Source organism: Botryllus schlosseri, chromosome 2 (assembly GCF_051294905.1).
Source record: "Botryllus schlosseri isolate E-star chromosome 2, Bs_hap1, whole genome shotgun sequence".
NCBI lineage: Eukaryota > Metazoa > Chordata > Ascidiacea > Stolidobranchia > Styelidae > Botryllus > Botryllus schlosseri.
This window is the reverse complement of record NC_137237.1, coordinates 14247164-14263067: the sequence shown is the minus strand read 5'-3', so window position 1 is coordinate 14263067 and position 15904 is coordinate 14247164. Positions and strand designations below refer to the sequence as shown.

Here is a 15904-nt window from a genome sequence, read left to right as displayed (position 1 = left end):
CATGAATACCACAAACGACATTAGGGTTGAGTACATCGCAAATGCCGATAATACAAGTCTTCTCGCTTCAACGAACTTACGCGTAAGCTCCACTCTAGCACGTTGGGCATATACGTATATAATAACATGCACTATACAGTCACTAAAATTTGACGTTGTAAGCAAGTAGTGGGAAATCTCGGCTGACTAGGGCCGCGGGCCACATTATCATGTAAAACGGAAAACTGTCCGCGGGCCGGACAAAATCCCTTCGCGGGCCGGATCCGGCCCGCATGTTGCCCACCCCTGTCTTAAGCAGAGATGTAAAAAGTGGGTTCAACCGGATTGAACTCAAAACAAAACAGTCAACACAATGACTCGGACTCGACCCTCTACTCACTGACTTGTACTTGACTTGGTGGTGAATTGAAATGACTCAAATTGACTCAAGTCAAAACTATGAAAGTGAGATTGGCTTGTGACTCAGAACCTTGTGATTTGGTTACAACTCTGTCAGGGGTAGGCAACCCCTGGCACTGGGCCGAGGTGGATGCCAAATTAAGAGACATGAACTGGTCGTTTCGGCATCCCTCTACCTGTTCCTTACATTGCATGGTACATTGTATGTGGCTTGATCGAATGAAAATATAATCAAATTATTAGGTTATACTGAATATTTTTAATTATTAGATATTACGTGTATAAAACGATAGCTCTGGTGCAGCAGCGACCCATATTTATACCCTTAACGACAAAAACCTCAAGGAGCACTTGCGTAATCAATTCCATTAGCAGCTTCAGATAAGCGGTTGGTGGGATTCCTTGCTTGAAACAATAATAATGACAGAACAAAAATGTTTGGCACACCAATTGGTATATTTTGACATTGACATATTTTGCTACGCGGCAACGTAAGGTTACCGACCCCTGCACTATATTGCACACCAGCCTGACTATCTTGTTATAAAATTGTTAACAGCATTCACTGATAATACTGAAGAAGCAGAAGCAATAGCCTACTGTTGAATTATACCGGAGTAGAAATAGACATGCCATAGCTACCTCAATTATATGCAAGAATTACAATTAGAGTTGAAGTTAGTAAGTTACGAACGACAGTCCATAGAGATCCTCGTCTAAAGGAAACATCTACTTACCCCCACCCAATAGCAACCTAACTAAGAGATCTATCGACTACTCGGGACCTATCATCTGGAATGCATTACCACCACATATCCGTGAATTGCCTTATAATAGATTCAAAAAAGCCCTACTTGATCACCTCTTGTCGTTACACTAACACTGTTGCCCTACCTCGCCCAGACATTGCTTCATTGATCATTTGCCACCGTTGTTTAATTTTTTTTTCTATTTTCCTTTAACTAAACATTTCTTTACAGCCAGACTGTTCAGAGTCAAGTGTACCTGTTTGATGCTGGTGTGATCAGACTAGATGACCTTCACGGTCTTATCGATCATTCCTATCTAATACCGAATACTGTGCACGCATATTTTCTGTACCACCATCACTGCCGTTTGTTATGTATTTTGGTTCGATGAAAATAAAGACTCTCTCTCTCTCTCTCTATGAATTTCAGGGTTGTAATGACTCCAGTCATTTTCTCAAAATACGGAAATTACTCATTGACTCGAGTTATTGTGCAATGTGCATGACTCGGACCATGTCATATGACTTGAGTCTCAAACGGCCTAGACCGAGATTTCACTGTTATTTCGAGGAATAGGCCTAGTTAAGTAACCACACCGTTGGTATTTCGCCTATTGGTACTGGTGCTTGGAAATGCAACCCGAAACGTGAATAGTGAGGAAAATTAGGATATTTTAAATGTGAACCATTCGATATCACTAAACAGAGTTATATAGTGGTTTTAACAAGATTTTAACTCGAAACTGAGCAGTCAACGCAAGAACTTGGACACGGACTCGAGTCATAATATCGTGACTCGACCCTCTGTTCGCTGACTTAGACTTGACTCGGTGGTGAATTAAAATGACTCGACTTGAGTCAAAACTATGAAAGTGAGATTGATTTGTGACTCGGAGCCTTGTGACTGGGTTACAACCCTGATTAATTTTTTACTGCTAACAATGTTGTGCGACTTGTGTATTGCTAATAGAATTTATAGATACTTATCAATGATGAATGTGACCCCCATCCCGTTCAATGGAAGCATTTTCTGAGATTAATACCTTGTGCAGAATCAGTGTGCAACGGCAGTATCGATGACAGCAATAGGCGAATAACCAAGTTAACAGAGGAGTGCACTGCAGATCCAGTTTCAATCGGCAACGGTATCGGCTTGGACTTGACACCCGAAGAAGCTGACCGTGTCATCTACATCCTATTTAGCATGTGCTTAATTTTGGCAACATTGTTCATTGGTCTGTTGACCTCACACTGTTACATTTCCAGGAAGCAAGCTTCTAAACATTCGCCGATTCCCCTGAATTAATTTTCTTTATAGTCTGTGTGTATAGTTCATAATTTCCGTATATTAGCTTTTGAGATATGCTTCTTCAACAATATACCTCAATGCCAAGGTGTAATAATGACGAAATTCATATGGTCTCCAGCTTCTGCATAGGATTACAGTGGGTGGGAGCTTTGTGAGACAACATGACCCGCATGATGATAACAGTGAGCTAAGTTGCACAACAGAAACCTTCCACAAAGTTTAGGAATGAATGAAGATATGCTGGGTGCTGTCGCATGATGTCTACTGTCTGTCAACTGAAGTCACGATGAAATGCACAATCTGATGTATAATTAAAATTTTACTTTTGATACTATCAGCTAATAAAGTTTTACATACATTTTCAATTATTACACAATCCAAGCATATTCGATTCGTGAAAGTTGTTGTCTGGTAATGTAAACAAATAAATCATCTACCGATTTAACATATTATGAGAGTGAGCCTTGGTTGTGTTTCTGTGTTTGGGAATATCAAACATACACAGTTATTGATCTTCCAAGGAGACTGCATGATAAACTAAAACAAGAAATATGATATGTGTATAAGTATATATGAAATGCATAATGCAGATACTTCTTACAAAAATATAATGACCCACAGGAGTGTAAACTACTAGGTAGATGCGTATAAGGAATATTACTGTGTCTCGCACAAGCACTATCTCTCTAAATACTTGAGGTAACGCAAAGAAACAGACTACATACACTACATACTTTGGTAAAATATTAAAAAACGATTACGAAGTAGAAAATATCACATTTTGGAATTTGGCTAAAACACAATGAGCTATAATGAATCAATGAACTAATATAGCTACAGAAAAAGATGTGTATTTTCTAACACGTTACAAACATTCAACCTACGAAACTTGAATTGATACAATGCATAATTCTAATAGCGCTATGTTGTGCTACCAAAGTTTAAAACACGTTTAGTGTTACCACCATGCTGGACGGGATCAGAGATTTACAATTTTCATACAAAAACACGAAACAAGATGCATAATTATGATTTTGATAATTGACAGCCTCGAAGATACCGGTAGATCTTAGCAGAGTAATTACATTCGCACGCGGCCACCTCAAACGCAGAAATTAAGGATGACATTGCCACACGAAAATGCAGCAGTCTTCCCCGCCCGTGGACACCAGCTGCTTGTCGTCGCAGAGAAATCGGACACCGGTCACATGAGCAGAGTGTCCGGTGAATTTTACACTTTGAGCAAACTTTTCGCTAGTCGGGAAGTCGAACAGCTTAACGAATCCGCTATCATCGCCGGTGACGATAGCATTCGCTGCGTTAGAGACGTGGGCCGTGTTGATATCTGCTTTTTCCGCGTTCGCGGGCCATATCCCGTTCACCTCATTCCCAACCGTCGAAGTCCACGTGTCCCAGGTCAGCTTATCGACGACCGATCGATCGGTCACTTCTTCTCCGCCCGGAACACGAAACGCACGCCTCTCATATTCTGCTGTCGTGACCTGAATCACAGATTCGCTAGTCGCAAAATCCAGTTGCAAAGCAGTCACGTTTCTGACGTATCCGGCTTTTTGAAGCGAACAGTCTCCAAATTTGTACAAATCGATGCACTGATCGGCAGACGCCACCGCTAAAATGGCACAGTCCGGACTGAATCGTAGATCGTTAATCTGCCCTCCGCGGTCGCGTTTCGTCGCGACCACTCCGTAATTTCTAGCGTCATATATCTCGACTTGACCGTTCTCCATGCCAACTGCGATATAAGCACCGTCTCCACTGAAAGCACACGCCGTGCCTCCGGAGGACAAGCGTATCTTCTGCAACAAAATCCTTTCGTTCAAATCCCACAATCTCGCCGACTTGTCTTTAGAAACCGTGCAGCACACGTGCGAAGTTGGATGCGCCGCTACTCCGCAAAGCAACCCTTCTTCGTGTCCTCTCACCAAGGCCGAGTACGCGCCTGTCTTTTCGTCGATCTCAAACACCTGACTGTCTTTGGTGCCCACAAACAACCTGCCTTTCGCTCTGCTCACAGATTTGGCACATCTCGATGGGATGAGAAACTCGCGACAACGTCGCATCTCCTGATCCCAAAGCTTCACCATTGAACCGTTCTCTTTATTCTTATCCTTGCCGGCCGTCACTATCAAGCCGTCTTGAAGAGTGGTGAACATGCTGAAGACGGGGCCATCCTGTACACGGGGTACGGTCCGGTTCAACTGACGTCCTCTCCACACGTACACATCGCCGTTCATACCGCCTGTAAAGGTATAGTCTCCGGCGCCAAAAGCAATCGACAACATAGTCTGCATCTTTGTTTCGCCGATCACACCCAAGACACCACGTTTCCCCACAGCGGCACCTCCGCAAGACTTCCAAAAACGTACGTGCTTCACGCCGACCGACACAAATTGGAAATCGGAATCGGGGCGAAACATAGCGCGGAACACGCGTCGTGGCGAGCATGACACTTTGCACGCTATCTGGCCTTCCTGCCATCTCCAAATCGCCACGTAGTGTTCCATTTCCAACCCGACAGAGAGTAGAACCTTCCCGGAACCGCTAAAATCGAGTGAGCAAACGCCGCGCCGGTGCGGGCCTTTTAATACCGCTTTTGTTTCTTTAGATTCCAAATCCCAAACCCGGATGGCAGCAGTCTCACCTAACTGTCCAGAAGCGACGATTCCTGCATACTTTTGATTTCTATTGACTGATAGCGCTGTCACATCGTCAGTGTGTTCCAAGTAAAACGACTGTTGCGATGTGCTGAGGTTGTGATAGATACACGCACCTGCAGCGTGATACACTATCCCTTCGTTGACGTGATGCAAGTTATCCCTACAATCAAAACCACGATATCCAAATATATGCGACAATGCGAGAGACCCGACTTTGTTCAACGCAAGCCCGGCACGCGTTTTTAGTTTGGGATTCTGTTTCAACGCGCGATTCACGAGCGGTTCCGATTTCCCACTACTCTCCTTATGCAGCTTCACGCCCTTCATATCACGTGCCTTGTAAATTTTATCGACGTAATCCATATTCTTCTCGTGTGCGACGTCGCTGTCATAGCCTCCTTCCTCTTCTGAATCGGTGTCGGAGTCTTCGCTCTCGCCGTGATAACGTAGTCCGACTGCAGACACCGGGACATCGTCGGTCGGTATGCCGAGATAATCCTCGCCACCGGCCTGCAACTTGATGCTGTTCTTGCGCCAAATAAACAAGGCCGTGTCGCCGCCACCAACAGAAGCCAAAAGAGTCCCATCGTAGTTCCATCGGACGTTTGTAACGTGAGCGCTATGGCCTGTATACTTTTTGAATTTGGCGTGTTTGTTGAGAACGGGGAACGCAAACAGCTTTACGAGCCCCAAGTCGTCGCCAGTAGCGAGTTGTTGCCCCTTCGACAAACACGCCGCGTTAACGTCGGTCACGTCACTGTAGGGCGGCCAGATTCCAGCACAATGCTTGCCCAGCACGCCTGTCCAGGTGGCCCATGCGATGTTAGCATCTTCGCTGATAGTCTGACGGGTTCCTCTAGGCGCCTCAAAGAACAGAAGTTCTTTAGCGCCGCTGTTGACACGAAGCAATTTTCCCGATTCGTCCCAATCGATGTGAGTGATGTAACTTGACGCGCCCTTACAAACGCCAACTCTTTTGCTGCCATTCACAGAGTAGATATCGACAAAATTGTCGTGAGAAGCGACAGCCAGGTATTTACCAGCGCCAGGAGAGAACCGAACGTCGGATATCGGTTCTTTCCTTGGATGAAACTTCACCATGTCTTCCAGAGTCGTAGAATTCACCACGACAAAACTACCATCGTTACAGCCAACCGCTATCGCAGACCCGTCTGGAGAGTAAGCGCAGCATTTTCCACCGACATGCAAACGCCTCGCCAAGATGCAAGAATGTCGATAGCTTTGCCCATCACCGCCAGCTACAATCCACGTGCGTACCGTGCCGTCGTTAGACACGGTCGCAAATTCACTTTTAACGGGGTGTGAAGCCAAACCCCACAGTTCCCCCTCGCAATGGCCCTGCGTCAGCACGGTAATGGATCCATCCTTATCAACCTCTACGATTTCGCTGTTCTTCGTTCCTACGAGAATTTTTTTGTGACCGAGAGTGACCGCTCGGATCGACGGATTGTCGTCCAACATACTGCCGTACGCAGTCGTGGCGAGGCTCTGATTCGTGAGAGAGTACGACTTGAGACAGTTGTCGAATCTCTCATTCCAAAGAGAGATGACACCGTCTCTACCGCCTGTCACGAACCCCTTGTCCAAAGCGTGCATTGCGAAACAAGGCCCATCATGAGCCTTGTGAGCTCTAGACAAAGTGTTTCCGTTCCATGTATAAACCTGTCCGTTTGCTCCGCCTGTGAACACGACACCGGCTTGGTTTCCCTGCGTGATACAAAGAATAGTGTCGGGCTTGCCCGCGTTTCCGAACACACCTCGCTTATTCGTCAGACCGCCGCCGACATGATGCCAAAACTTAATATGCTTGATTCCGACTGTGACCAGTTTTTCGCTATTGATAAGGTCGAACTTGACGGAGAACACTTTGTCTTGGTGTCCTCTGGCGCTCGCTAATAGTTCTCCTTTTTTCCAATCCCATACAGCCAGGGAATGATCGTTATCCAGACCGACTGATGCTAGCTTTCTGCCGTCGTGGGAAAAGTTGACGCTGCAAACACCTCGTGAATGAAACCCTTGCACTATCGATATCGTCTTCATGGTGCTGGCGTCCCAAACGTGTATTTGCGGACTTTTGCCGACTTGGCCGGTAGCGGCGTAATTCTTGCAAGGGTGCAGGGCTAGACACAATATATCGTCGTCGTGACCGGTGTAAAAGCTTTGCGCACGGGTTTCGCGAGACATTACAATACCCAACGCCGCTACGTGATACAAAACATCACCACTCTCGGTGTAGAATATATTGTCCCTACAATCGTGACTTCTGTACCCAAAAACAAAGTCTAATGCCAAACTAGTTTCTGCAGGCGCAGCGTCACGTTTGTTCGACCCGCTCGGGCGTGATTTTGCTCTTTTCACTTCTCTCTTATCGACCGAGCGCTCATAGGTCGCTTCCTTTTCTCTCTCCACCTCGGAATCTAGTTCAGCGACGCTGGATAGCGACGAATCGCTGTCTTCGCTGTTGGAGTCCAAGTATGCCTCGGAAGCTTGCGGTTGCAATCCATCTGGAACATCACCCGATTGAGCCGGGTTCACCACTTTCCATTGAAACAAAGCGTGATCGGCACCACCGGCCGACATCAGCCACTGAGAATCCGGAGTAAAACGGACGTTCGTCACGTGAGACGAATGTCCCACGTACTTACGAAACTTTCCTCCCTTTTTGACGCAGGGAAACTTGAACAACTTCACCAAGCCGCTGTCATCTCCAGTCGCGACCACTCCTAGCTTCCTATCGGCGCAAGCGGTGTTGATGTCGTTGATCTGAGAGTACTTCGGCCAGATTCCATCGACCTCGCCGCCTAGCACACCAGTCCAAGAATGCCATTTGACGGCGTTGATCAAATCAGCTTCGGTGACGTGAGAACCTCTCGGCATGGAGTAAACCAGACGCTCGCCAGCGCCGTCATTAGTTTGCAGATAACGTTCGTCTGCTGACCAGTCGATGTGCGTGATGAAACTTGATGATTTACCACACACACCAACTTTATGGTATTTTTGCTGCACGCTGTATATATCGACAAAGTTATCATTACTCGCTACAGCCAGATAAGTGCCGTTAGGGGAAAATCGAATTTCATGGACCGCTTCTTTCCTTTCGTGTATTTCCACTACCGTCGATGTATCTTTGCTCTTCAAGACCCTCACGAGACCATCGATGCATCCGACAGCTACAAGGTCGCCCCAGAGTGTGCAAGACCGGACTGGCGCAGGTAAGCTGCAAGCGACCAGAAGAGCGCGATCACGAATACTCCAAATTCTCACAGTTTTATCGTCACTCCCTGTGGCGACAAAGAGCTGCTTTGGGTGAACTGCAAGCCCCCACATTTCACCTTCACCGTGCCCGTTTGTGATGACGTTAGGGTGTGCTGGGTCACGGACCAAGATCTCAAATACCTCTCCGTCACGAGTACCAGCGAGAACATGGGTGCCTTGCCAACATACGGCTCTCATCGATATGCCTTTATAGCCGACGGCGCTCTTTTTGAGATTTATACACGTCAAGGGATTGAAAGCGACGTCCCAAAGTTTAACATTTCCGTCTTTACCTCCCGTAGCGAAACCATCAACAGACGAGTGAATTGTAAAGACCCCGCCTACATGACAGATGCTGATAATCCGTTGCAAAATATTTCCTTCCCAAAGATAAACGTCACCCGACAGCATGCCTGTGTAAGTTAAGCCTCCGTTGTGGCACCTGACACATAAACCTGTCTGCATTTCAGCAGTCTTCCCAAATATGCCGCGTTTATTGGTCAGCGAATTTCCGGATAAACTCCAAAATTTCACATGCTTCACACCACATGTGACAAAGGCATCCTGTGCGCTCCAACCAACATCAAATATTCTATCACTATGCCCTTTGGCAGTTGATAGCATTCGCCCCTTTCGCCAATCCCACACGACAATCAAATTGTTAGGATCCAAACCGACGGAAACCAAGCGGTCAGCTGACTTGTTGAAGGATAAGGCGGATACTCCGTGAGTGTGTTGATCTTTTAGAATGGATACAGTCTTGATAGTGCAAGGATCCCATATACATATGTATGGAGCCTTACCCACTTGACCGGTAGCAACATGCAAACCATCGGGATGTATGGTTAACGATATGATGTCATCATCATGGCCAAGAAAGAATCTTTGACGTTGTCGTTTGAGGTCGACAACAATTCCAACTCCAGCAACAAAATATACGATCTCTCGTGTCGACGTATAATACAAGTTGTTTCTACATTGATGCCCACGATATCCATATACCCAGTCTAACTGGAGTTGAACGTCAGGAGCAGTTCTGTCCGACATTCTAGCTTATTACGCTGTGAAGTTTATAGAAAACACCAAGTTGGAAATGAGCTGATATAATATCCGATCCATTACAGGCTTCATCACAAAGTTTTAACTATGGTCTGGTCAATCACATCACTGAAATTAAAGTCTCCAACATCCTCTACTATATAACATTAAAAGTATAGCAGTAAAATGTAGATACAACATGTAACACCCCTAACTAGGGCTGGCCAAAATCGAGTACCTGAGTGATTCGATTCTGAATAACGTATTACGCTTCGATTCGAGTATTCGTTATTATTACTTCACAACAAAATGTACTACGTCAAAGTTCAAATATGTACCTTTTATGCTACCACAAAGAATATAATGCCTGTTATCCGTCGCATTAAAGATACTTTAATATTTTTTCGACCATACCGAGTTCATTGCATTTTTTGACAATGTTGTGGGATGATCATGTCTTCGGAAATGTGGTATTTCCAGTAACGTTCTTAGCTTTGTCCTTTGTCTCGTATGCAGCGACACGGCCAATCAAGGTGTCACCCGTTTGGAATCGGTGGCTGGTGCTCACCTGACGGCTTGCCGGGTGCCTTGCTCACTGCTCACAATGTTCCTCATGAATTGGCCCCCCGTGCTCACCTGACAGGGAGGCTCTTGCTCACTGCTCACTGCTTGTCTTACCCACGCTATTCTCTCTATAGTTTTTCTTGAAGATCACTCTCGACAAAAAGTGATAGGGAGGATTTTCCTGCGAGTAAATCACTTTTGTGCGGGTGGCCTATGTATTTCTTATTGGCAATGGTGATTTTCTCGCAGGAAAATCCTCGGTGTCTCACAGGGAACGAGATTGTCTCACAGCAGAATCACCTGTGTCGAGATAGTCTCACAGCAAAATCGTCTGTGCTCACAGAGGAATCTTCAATGCTCCCCTGATATATCAGGCAAAACCTACCGAGATTCCAATCAGGGGTGTCAAGGCTACCTCAGTGAAAAATAGTATCGAAACTATAATTCTCGTTAGTAAATTACCTTTTCAGTTGCGAGGAGAGAATATTTTCAATACTCGAAAAAATCGTCTTCTACTACTCGAATCATTGTGCCCAGTCCTACCCCTAACATGACCCTTGCCCCATCCTAAGATCTAAGAAGCCAACGTTACATTGCTAACCAAACATTCATGTATTAATATATACAATTATACATACTAAAATTACAAAAGTGGCCTGCATGATGACATCGCCAATTTATATCCACCAGTATATAGCGAGTGACGAAACTATTCCCCATTCTCTACAGCAATCGCTTCAGCTTCAGCTAAGCAGACTGTTACGGAAATATGAATGTCATTATAATCAGGCTTGTAGCACGTTAGAATGGCCTGCAGATTGCAAAAAAGCGTCATTGAGACCCCAGCACAAACCAGAGTCGCCTACAAAATGCTATATATGCGACTAAACGGCACGATTCCAGCAATTACAGGGCACACTCCTACTGCAGACGCAGAAGAACTCTCAGAAAACGGAGGAACGTTACAAATATTATTCAATGAATTTGTGACCAAACTGTAGGTGTGAGCAGTGGACCGTTCACAGTGTTTGCATACTGTGCTGTGCAATGATGTTTTTGCTAATGATTTGTCTGACTGCTCTACTTATAATAAAACGAGATTTATTTTTTATATTGTAATTTTGGTCTTGGAAATTAGTCCTATGGCAGTAGATTACTCCTTACTCCCAATCACTTTGCATGAGTTATCCATATTATATAATATATCAGAAGCGTGCTGTATTAGCGATTTCAACATTTCCATTATTTTAGCTGTAAAAGCTGTAAAGGAGGACGAATTACCAAAAAGAGGGACATCCGTCCTCGGAAGACATTTTCAAAAACCTGAAAAAGGAGGACGTATGGTAACCTAATGATATATATACAATGCAACAGTCCCGCGTAAGTTCTTAAACGAATGCACATTAGTCGCCTCTGTCAGATGTGCCTATCATCATCGGTTGTATAGATGTGTCATGCTTCAATATCTTTTGTCGGTCGAACCGTATTTCAAACAACGACGCAGGTAATTGAACTATGGTCGAACTACCGAATGTGTTCATTTATGTTTACATTCGATAGTCGAACTGTGATCCGACGATGCAATGTCTATTTGTCTTTGATCATGGATGCTGGATCTGTCGATGCATCGTAGATATTGTCACCTCGCATTACATAGTTCTTAGAGACGTTGAGTAATTATAAATATTAGGTAACTTTGCATGTCGCATTCTCTATAGTTATTGAGTGTCATGCGCTCAATATTGAGGGAGTTTTGGCATTCTATTCGGTTGACCGAATCTACATCTACTCACAAATGTCGTCATCGAGATAAGCCGTTCCTTATATTCTAAATCCCCATTGCGATCATCAAGTGGCATATATCGTATCGTAATTATACATAATCACACCGGTTTTATTGTGCTATATCCCGAGATCTCGTAAATTAGCCCAGACTGTTCGTGGTTGATATAATATGTTGATGGCATCCAGTCCAGTAAGATTATATAGTTACTAACCAAGGTACTCTAGTAAGATGGCATAAATGAAAGTGACAGACGGACAGACAAGACAATAGGGCGGCTTTGGTAAATTTGTTTAATTATTACATCACTTCAAAACATCCCGAGATAGCGGTACCACGTAAAGATATCGAAATTACTTTGTAAAGTCGTGACTCGTATTAACAGTTGAACGAAGAGGCAGTTATTACCATTGGTCATTAAGGAGGGATCGCTAATCGGCGTTATCACGAATCAGTCGTTCAGAAGCTCGCATCGTTCTATCTTCGGCAGTCTGCTAATCTAACTCCCAATGATTGAATGAATCACAATCCTGTGTGGTGATGATTGATTAGACTCGACCCTGTCCCACTATGCTGTACTGTACCATATGGCGTTTGCTAATCTGATAGGGTTGGTGTCCTTATGTTGCAAATGATCTGCTTCACTGCCGATAGAATTATAGGAGTTCTAATGCTAGAGTATGGACTTTTAAACTATCATTTGTTGCTATTCAATGACATATTTCAACCTTATTTGCCGTTTTCACGGCCAATGTAGTGATAATACAATGTAATTGTGAGGAATTGGAGCCTGTGTGTTATGGCTCTTCCGGTATATTTGAGAAATCAGGACGGTAAAGAGTACTTTTCGACGGGGCTTTCAACCCAATAAATTAGCTGTTTATGTTTAGACTAACGGTCCATCCGAGTACCATCATTCATTGTTGGATTTCGCTATTTTAATTTTGTTCCTAAACTTGTATTGCAGTTTGCAGATGATGTATAACATTCATTTCAGGTTGAGAATGTTAGGCTAATAAAAATAATGACACTTCAATGTCGCAAGTGGGCCGCTGATCTTGCGCTCTTCAAACATTGATCTCACTGTGAATGGAACATACCTACTTCTAAAATGCCTTGTCTTTACTGTAATGCCAACTTTTCGATATTGAAGTGGAAGAAAAAGTGTGACTATTGCACTAATTACTTTTGCACTACTTGTATCGTACGGAAGCGATGTTTGGCCTGTGCAAATGTGCTGGATTGTCAGTGGAAGTACGACTGTTTGATGAACGTCAAAATCAAGGATCTCAAGCTTTATTTAACAGTGCGAGGGACTCCAGTTCACTTGTATAATGAGAAGAATGAACTTGTCCAGTTGGTGATCCTGAGAAGCCAACCAAACAATGTCACTAGTAGTGAGAATCCAGTAATAAGTTCAGCAAGTGCAAGCACCCATCAAAGAAGGGATCTACCACAGAATCAAAACACTTCTGAACCAAGTACTCAACAGAATTCAACATCAAATCCTGAAACAGAGGAAGCTTCTCATAACAGTGGATTTGGTTTCAGCAGTGGGGACACGGGACAACCACCAGACTTGCAATCTACTAGTAACGACGAGACCTCAGTGAAACGTCCTATTCCAACAGGATTGGCGAATAAAATTATCATTGCTGACATAACATCAACTGATCAAATCGTCCTACTTACATCCCGTGAACTTAAACAAATCCTATATGATAATTTCATCAACTACAAGGGCTGTGTCGAGAAAAATGAGCTGCAGGATAGAGTTCGCAGCTTGTACAATGATAAGATGAAGTCACAAGTGGACTCTGATGACGGCAATATCTGCAAGATATGCTGGGACGAACCTATTGATTGCGTGTTACTTGATTGTGGACACATGACAACCTGTACAGCATGTGGAAAGCGACTAAATGAATGTCCCATTTGTCGTCAATTCATTGTTAAGTGTGTCCATGTATTCAAATCATGAACAAAGCCATTGAGGGTACACCTATTAAAATTTTATCAACTTTTTTTCTGAGTATAGCAACATAAATGATAATTCCGTTAATGGTGAGCGGTTCATTTATGCATCCATGTTTATATCACTCTGCCTTTTATTTAATTTGAAGCGTATGCCGTATTTTTACTATTCCGCGTAAATTTACTCATGTTTTATTTTGCTATCGATGGGAAGCAAGCCCGTCATAGTAAGAACAAAAATTTCTGTACCCTGCTGTCAGGAACTTGTGCATGTCGAGAATGTTTCAAACGGTTAGATGTAGGCTACTTGTTACTGATGTCTCTCCAAATATGAAAGGTTTTACCTTTTATATTTAGTGAGACTCTTATCCAAATATTCCACCCAGTTTGTAGAAGAATAGATGTCACTATGTGATAGTTGACAGGTTTCAAACAATTTTGAATACAACAATATGTTCTTTACTGCAAATCCATTAATATATGCATTATGCAATATACGAACTTTTGATCAACTGATTCAAGTAGGGTTTAGCCCCAGACAAAGTTCTCTGATATTATCGACTTGTGCTGCATTTTAAAAGGTCGCGTAAAAGACTGTTTGTTGCTTAGCACCAAGAGTCATTTACACGATATTATTTCATCTAGATTGCCGTCACTGAATATGTCACCTGGCTATGTGCCTCCAGATTTCACTCTTTTAGTAACAGTCCTGAAAAATTGAAAGATATGCCTAGTATAAAGAACTTAGTCTAACTGTATTAGAAACTCGCAACTATGAAAAAAAACTTGACGCCGTTGCAGCCCAGTGCAGCCTGCGGGATCAGCATTTCGGCACTAGCCATCTCCGAATCAGGTCACACCAAGATATCTATAGTGTCGTCAAACATGCGACTACGCGAGTGGGCTCACATAAGAATCGTCCGCAATAAAATGATGTCGCATGTTGCACTTCACGCGGCTGCAGTATGAATGCAAAGTGCATGCTGATTCTTCATGATATAAATATAAGCGATTTTGGTGCATAGTAAGATAAGTCTTGCGTTCACTATTACCTAATCTAGCTTACAACAAAAAGTCGTCAATTATCAAGGGGCCCGTGCAATGGTTTAGAATCCGAATGTGGCCCTTTGGTCAAAAAGCTTGGCTTCCCTACTCTGAAGGTTATAAACAGCGAATGCCGATTATTTACAATTCAATTTAAAATATCAAGTTTTAGACTTTGAAATGCCATGATGCATCGCCTCCTTTGTTCGATTCTGGGACATCGAAAACCCCATGCACACAATGTAATTGCAACCCAATTCCATTCCATACTCATTTAGTGATGATGCCAAGAATCATCATCCAATGTTATAGCCACACGGAAGAATCCATCAAATTATATGACTAAGCCAAGTCTTATTAGAATATCGCGATTCAGTGACTTAGACAGGTTGAGTCAATACAAACTATGATCTATATCGAGTCCTTTTTTGAAGTAATGAATCGACTCACTACAACCCTGTATGCATGGCAGTGAACAGCTGTGTGTTGGACATGACTATGATGGTAAAATTTTGGAAAAAATATCTCGATCAATTTTTCTGGCGTCGTCAAGTTATGTCACGGCCTTCTCCCCATTCCAAATCCTTTGGGAACATGGGCTAACCCGCTATAATAACCTAGAGCAGTGGTTCTCAACCTTTTTGTCTTCGCAGACCCCTTTTGTACCGTCACAGACCCCCACAAGCTTTATTTCAAATTTAGGTCATTAACGTGCAGTTGTAATCCGTCTTTGCAAAAATGTTGACGAATGTATTATCAACTCGTAAAGCTTCCGAAGACACATTTATCTATGATTGCAACATATAGTGCACTAAAATTGAGATACATATCATTTCCACCCTAGTCATTTTCGTCTACCAGCTCATCTTGAAATTATTCTGGAATAGTATGGTTATGAACATCACAAGAGAAAACGGATTTCGCGGCGAGGTTTCAATCCCTATATTTGTACAGATTAGGAGAGACTTCAGGAATTTCTATTTCAAACGACTGTTCACTAATTTGCTGTGACTAACAACTTTAAATCAAAAGTGTTTTGCAAACAATTCGAACCTTACTACTCCAACTTTATATTTATTCCACAAACCCCA

General features: G+C 43.4%; 3 protein-coding genes across 4 annotated transcripts in view; 2 read left to right on the top strand and 1 right to left on the bottom strand.

Annotated features, from left to right (window-relative positions):
* The window catches only part of LOC145433727 (uncharacterized), a 35568-nt gene extending 32663 nt beyond the window's left edge, over nucleotides 1-2905 (top strand). The window contains 1 exon segment of the mRNA XM_080310922.1: nucleotides 2200-2905. Within this exon segment, the coding sequence (XP_080167048.1) occupies nucleotides 2200-2453 (254 nt within the window). The 3' untranslated portion in view covers nucleotides 2454-2905.
* The window catches only part of LOC145433716 (echinoderm microtubule-associated protein-like 6), a 228902-nt gene that overhangs the window by 116445 nt on the left and 96553 nt on the right, over nucleotides 1-15904 (bottom strand). The window contains exon 2 of one of the 2 annotated variants that reach the window (XM_080310903.1): nucleotides 2758-9471. The exons of the other annotated variant lie outside the window; for it this stretch is intronic. Coding sequence (XP_080167029.1) covers nucleotides 3572-9457 — 5886 coding nt within the window. The 5' untranslated portion in view covers nucleotides 9458-9471 and the 3' untranslated portion in view covers nucleotides 2758-3571. Of the gene's footprint in view, nucleotides 1-2757; nucleotides 9472-15904 lie in introns of those variants that run through there. 2 annotated transcript variants of the gene reach the window in all.
* Nucleotides 11786-14258, top strand: LOC145433724 (E3 ubiquitin-protein ligase rififylin-like). Its single transcript, XM_080310919.1, has one exon. The coding sequence runs from the start codon at nucleotides 12907-12909 to the stop codon at nucleotides 13774-13776; it is 870 nt and encodes a 289-aa protein (XP_080167045.1). The 5' UTR covers nucleotides 11786-12906; the 3' UTR covers nucleotides 13777-14258.